We start from the raw sequence: 6,050 nt of genomic DNA on the forward strand, positions 1-6,050 counted from the left end.
TGTTTTTTTTTTTTTTTAATAATTTTTTAAAATATGTCTATTGGAAAGTCAGATATACATAGAGGAGGAGACACAGAGAGGAAGATCTTCTGCCCGATGATTCACTCCCCAAGTGACCACAATGGCTGGAGTCATTGTTTGAAGCTATAAATTCCATTGTGCTGTCTTTCATTTGTTCAGAATGCTGGACAAATGCAGATTTACTATCCAATTTTTGTATTTCCTATTTATTTTTTATTTGACATGCAGATTTAAAGAGAAAAAGGAAACATAGAGAGATTTTGCATTTGTCAGTTCACTTGGCCTTAATGGCTGGAGCTGGGATGATCCAAAGCTAGGAACCAGGAACTGGGAGCTTTTCTTGGGTCTCTTACATGGGTGCAGGAGCTCAAGGACTTGAACCATCCTCTACTGTTTTCCCAGGTGCATTAATAGGAAGCTGGATTGGAAGTGAAGCAGCCAACATTCAAACTATATGAGATGCTGGGTCCTTAGGCCAAAGCTTAATCTACTATGGCACAGTGCCAACCACTATCTATATATATTTGTATTTGAGTTCTTAGCAACATTTGGAACCATTTCCTTCAGTTGTCAGATCTATTTGAATATTAGGAGGAAGTTTAAACTATATCTTTGTCTACACTTTTTGCTTAATGTTCTTTCAACTGATTTACAATCAGATTCGAATTCTTCCAGATTAACTTTTATGAACACTACCAAATTTTGTTTCAGTGAGGATGGCCTACCAACAGAAGTCAACAAACAATACCTGCTGGTGAGAATGTGGGGGAAAAGATACCCTACTACATTGTTGATGGGAGTGTAAATTAGTGTAGCCACTATTGACGTCAGTATGCAGGCTGCTCAGGGAACTGAAAATTCATGTACTATATGACCGTGCTATTCTATTCCTGGGAATATATCCAAAGGAAGTAAAATCTGCATATGAGAAAGTGATCTGCAGTCTTATACTTATTGCAGAACAACCCACAATAGTGAAGACATGGAACCAACCCAAATGCCTGTCAAAAGAGGAATGGATAAAGAAATTGTGGTACATCTACACTATGGAATACTACTTAGCCATAAAAAAGAACGGATCCTATCATCTGCAACCAAATTGTTGCAACTGGTGCTCATTAAGCTTAGTAAAGTAAGCCAGTCCCCAAAGGACAAGTATCATGTGCTCTCTCTGATATAAGGCAGTCTTTATGCAAAAATACAAGATAAAGATTGACAAATATACACATATATTCTCATGGATGAATTGTATAATGGAGACTAACATACCAGGAAGTAAAGATATGTTGCAGTACATGTCTCTACTTTGAACTGTATGTTTATAGTATGATACTAGACTTCTACCGTTGCCTATACCTACCATGCCTTCATACATTTAAATAGCAGAAAGTTAAATTTATGACAGTTACTAAGGGACTATGTTATTGTGATAATTTAGGGGAAAATGGCAATAGGGGGAAATGGGGAGGGAGGTGGGCAGAACCCCTATACCTACAAAACTGTATCATGGAAAATAGAAAAGATAACAGATTACACATAATAATATGTTTTCACTCATAGCAAACTATTTCCTTCTGTGATGTGGAATGTTAAAAATATGCTGTGGCTTCACAGGTATTAGTTTTAGTTTTCCTTTGAGAATCCTTGGTTGTCTGCGTTCTGGGACCATCTGTTCTGAGCATGTGTGAATGAGCTCCAGAGGGACCTCACAAATCAAGGTCAAGTTTGGTGTCAATTTCCTGATTTGAAGATTCCAAAATTATGTGGAAAATGTAAATTTGAATGCCACTCCTAGTAGGAGATGGAGGCAGTTTTGTTTCCTCCACTCAGAACTCACACACACAAGTTTCACAATCGCTTCCCAGTTCAGGGAAATGAATTTCCTTCTATTCTGTCAGTGCAGTCATTGGCCAGAGCCAACCTTGTTGGTAGTTGTTTTCTTCATGTCTTCTGCTTGTAAGATCTCAAGGCCCTATTTAATATTCTTTCCTAAGCATTTATCTACATATTTGAAGGCAGAGTGAGAGACAGATACAGAGGTAGAGATAGGTAGAGAGGGGGATAGACAGACTATAGATAAAGACCTTCTGATGACTTGTTCATTCTTTTTTTTTTTTTTTTAAAGATTTATTCAGTTTATTACAGCCAGATATACACAGAGGAGGAGAGACAGAGAGGAAGATCTTCCATCCGATGATTCACTCCCCAAGTGAGCCGCAACGGGCCGATGCGCGCCGATCTGAAGCCGGGAACCTGGAACCTCTTCCGGGTCTCCCATGCGGGTGCAGGGGCCCAATGCATTGGGCCGTCCTCAACTGCTTTCCCAGGCCACAAGCAGGGAGTTGGATGGGAAGTGGAGCTGCCAGGATTAGAACCGGCGCCCATATGGGATCCCGGCGCTTTCAAGGCGAGGACTTTAGCTGGTAGGCCACGCCGCCGGGCCCGACTTGTTCATTCTTCAAATGATTGCAAAAGTTTGGCCTATGCCAGGATGAAGGTCAGGGTCAAATGGGTCTCCTATCCTGAGCCATCATCCACTGCTTCCTGGGCACATTTTTTTTTTTTTTACTCATGATCTGCCAACATGGGCTGCGTTTGCACCAAAACCATGAAGAAGGTGGCCCAGGTTATTATTGAGAAGTATTATACCCAACTGGGCAATGACTTCCACACCAGCAAGTGCGTGTGCAAGCAAATCACCGTCATCCCCAGCAAGAAGCTCTGCAGCAAGATGGTAGGCTGTCACGTACCTGATGAAGCGCATCCAGTGAGGCCCTGTGAGAGGCATTTCCATCAAGCCCCAGGAGGAGGAAAAGAAGGAGGAGGAGGAGGAGGAGGAGGAGGAGGAGGAAAGGGGAACCACTTATACCCTTGAAGTCTTGACCCTGGATCAGGAGATCAAAGTGGACGCCAACACCAAGTTGATGCTGAAGCTTTTGGACTTCAGCAGCCTGTCCAACCTGCAAGTCACTCAGCCCAGTGTTGGGATAAACTTCAAAATGCCCCAGGGAGCCAGCGGAACTTTTCGCTTCACTGTCAGATTTTGAATAAACTCAGGACTACAAAAAAAAAGTTGGATTTTTCTCTCGATGCCAGCTCTATATCTTACCATTTGGCTTAGCCTACAGATCATCAACCATCTGTGGGTTTTACAAATCATTCTACATTTGAATATTGCGTATTATCAGGTTAAAAAAAAATCCCACAAAACCATAGATGATGAAACCTCTTCAAACTAATGACATTTAATATCTTCAGACATTCAGGACCGTTTGACAACTATTCATCTTGCATCTTTAGCTCATTTGTGATTACCCTCTTTAATTATCATTGCAAATCTGTAACTCACATAACTTTCCTTTAAGCCCATTTCTCATATTTTCCTAGCTCTAAATAGATGGTAGCCTTTTGCTGAGAAGATTGAGGACATCATATATAAAGTTCCTTCATTTTCTGTCATTAATATTTCCCTCATTTTTGTTTTATTTTACAAAAAAGATTTATTTATTGAAAGTCAGAGCTATGGAGGAGGGGAGGGGAGAGAGAGAGAGAGAGAGAGAGAGAGAGAGAGAGAGAGATTACTCATTTATTGGTTCACACCCCGGATGACTGCAACAAAGCCAGGATCCAGGAGCTTCTTCAAGGTATCCTGCATGGATGACAGGGTCCCAAATATTTGTGCCATCTTTCATTGTTTTTCTCAGGCCATTAGAAGGGAGCTGGGCTGGAATGGCACAGTCAGCACATGGACTGGCTTCCATAGGGAATGCTGGTATTGCAGACAATGACTATTCCCATTATGCCATGGTGTTTTCCCTTCTCTTCAGATTTATGGCATGTGGAGAGCGGGGCTTTGCCCCAAGATGGCGCTTGTTATTGTCTTCTCAAGGCACAAAGGCAGTAAACAAGTTTTAGGAAGTTGTAGAGGATTGGTTCAAGGTCTCATGCAGTCTGCATGGTGTGCGCGTGATCAGAGCTGTGACTGATGTGTGTGTGTGCGTGATCAAGGCTGTGATTGGTGTGTTTGATGCGTGGCCAAGCAGCCCTGTTGCAATTGGCTGTTGATAGGGTTTTAACCTAAGTTTGAGAGAGAACAAAGAGAAGAAGAACAAAGAGGAGTAGTGGTAGAGTAGTAGTAGTAGTAGAAGAGGAAGCCTGTAAATATGCTGTAGTTACTGCCCTTCTGTATTATACTTGGATTTCTTGTTTTGTTATGTTATGTAATTAGTTTGTCCTTCAATAAATCCTCATAAGAGCAAGCACCTGTGTCGGAGCTTCACTCGCTGGACGAGGGACCCCGTTAATGGCAAGAACCTACATTTGTCTCAACCTCACGCACTCATGCTGTAAGCTACACATTTATTCCACTTGTATTACCTCTACACTTGACATAATACAGTAGCAGTGCGATAAATATTTGTGGGGTTGGGTTGAATTTTTTTTCCCCAGAAACTTGCTATACAGTATATATTGGTCACTTTTCTCTCCTAAATCTTGTTTTATTTATTTATTTTTAGTTTAGAAGACCAACATGACAATTCCTATGCAACCGCTCCCTAGCTAACACTTAGATTTTTTTCCTTGTCCATTAAACCAAATTTCTCAAAAAGAATAATCTCCAATTTCAGTCTTCATCTCTTCAAGTCATTTCTTGATTCATTCTTTATCAACTTCAACTTTATCATATCAGTGGAAGATCTCCCGCTTCTTGCTTACCCTGCTTAAGTTTTCTTCAGAATTTACTTACATACTTCCTATTCCTTGGGAATATCTCCTTTTTGAAATTTTGAGGCAGTCATATTTTCTGGTCTCTTTGTTTCTCTTCTGATTCTATTGTCCTTCTCCTGTTAGGATTCTTCTGCTCAGTGGTGTTATCCAGGGCCGCCTGTCTAATCATCTTCTCTTCGCTAAACACACAGTCCTTGGGTGATCTTACCAGTACCATGACTTCAGTGCCTACTCAAACGAAAATGGTTCCTGGCTCCAACCACACTTTTTGGTTAAGATCTGGAAGAGGTGAAAGGAATGGATTTTAAATTCCAGGGTGTGAAACAGCAACTACAAATACCCTGAGAATGTCTGGCAGATTCAAGGAATAACAACGAAGGCTGAATGTCTGGAGCTGAGAGAGCATGAGAAAAATCACCAGGAAAAATGGTGTGACGGTGAGAGGTGAAGTTCAAATTGCATAAGGCCTTACAGGCCATTTTCATGACTGTAACTTCTACTGAGGATTAGATGGAAATCCACTGGAGCATTAGTATGTTCTGACAGAAATTTTACAGGGGATCACTCCATGTTGAAACCAGATTGCGTAGGTAAGTAGAGAATTTTTTCTTACTAGAAGCACAGTTTGTTCAACTATAGTAACAGAAAATGGAGTGGAGTACATATAGGTATAGGAAGGTAAATGTTATGGTGGGAGGGTGTGGCATTACTCTTCATATATCTTAAGTTCGATTAACATATACTAATGATAAAACTGAGAGTGAGGATGGGCAAATAACTATTGAAAGCTAGTTCTCCCGATTCCTACTTCTTTTCCTTTATCTCCTAGTAGACTAGGATAATGGGAGAATGACATAGGGAAATAAAGTATCATTGGCTGATAGTGTTGAGATTGGGGTTACAAATTTAAGTCAGACTAGTCAGCATTGTTGTACATCTTTCTCTGGCCTCCTTTAATTGTGTAAATTTATATATGAAAGGGTCAAAGAATTAGATATAAGAAGTATAGAAATGTTGATACCTTTGTTAAATGTTCATTAACCTCCTGTGGATGAAGGCTCAATATCTTTTTTCTTTTTCTTCTCCTCATGGAGGACTGTACTCAAGGGGATACATCATGGAAATGAACGGGAAAGTGATATATTCAAAGGTGGGAACAGAGATAAATAAGTCCTCATGCATGCACTCTACAAGGATGGACTCACATCAAAATGACTGACAGTCTCCTAATTGTTAGGAGACATCCCAGGGGCAGCATGAAAGATTTGTGAAAATTCATGAATTACACCCATTGTAAGACT

General features: G+C 40.5%; 1 protein-coding gene across 1 annotated transcript; it reads left to right on the forward strand.

Annotated features, from left to right (window-relative positions):
- The first annotated feature begins 2,605 nt into the window (after positions 1–2,605).
- On the forward strand, positions 2,606–3,068 carry LOC101518152 (small ribosomal subunit protein eS17-like). The gene is given in 2 exon segments (XM_058656190.1): positions 2,606–2,760; positions 2,762–3,068. Coding segments are annotated over 2 exon segments (462 nt in total).
- The last annotated feature ends 2,982 nt before the right edge of the window (positions 3,069–6,050 follow it).

The sequence above is a fragment of the Ochotona princeps genome, chromosome 2 (genome assembly GCF_030435755.1).
Source record: "Ochotona princeps isolate mOchPri1 chromosome 2, mOchPri1.hap1, whole genome shotgun sequence".
NCBI lineage: Eukaryota > Metazoa > Chordata > Mammalia > Lagomorpha > Ochotonidae > Ochotona > Ochotona princeps.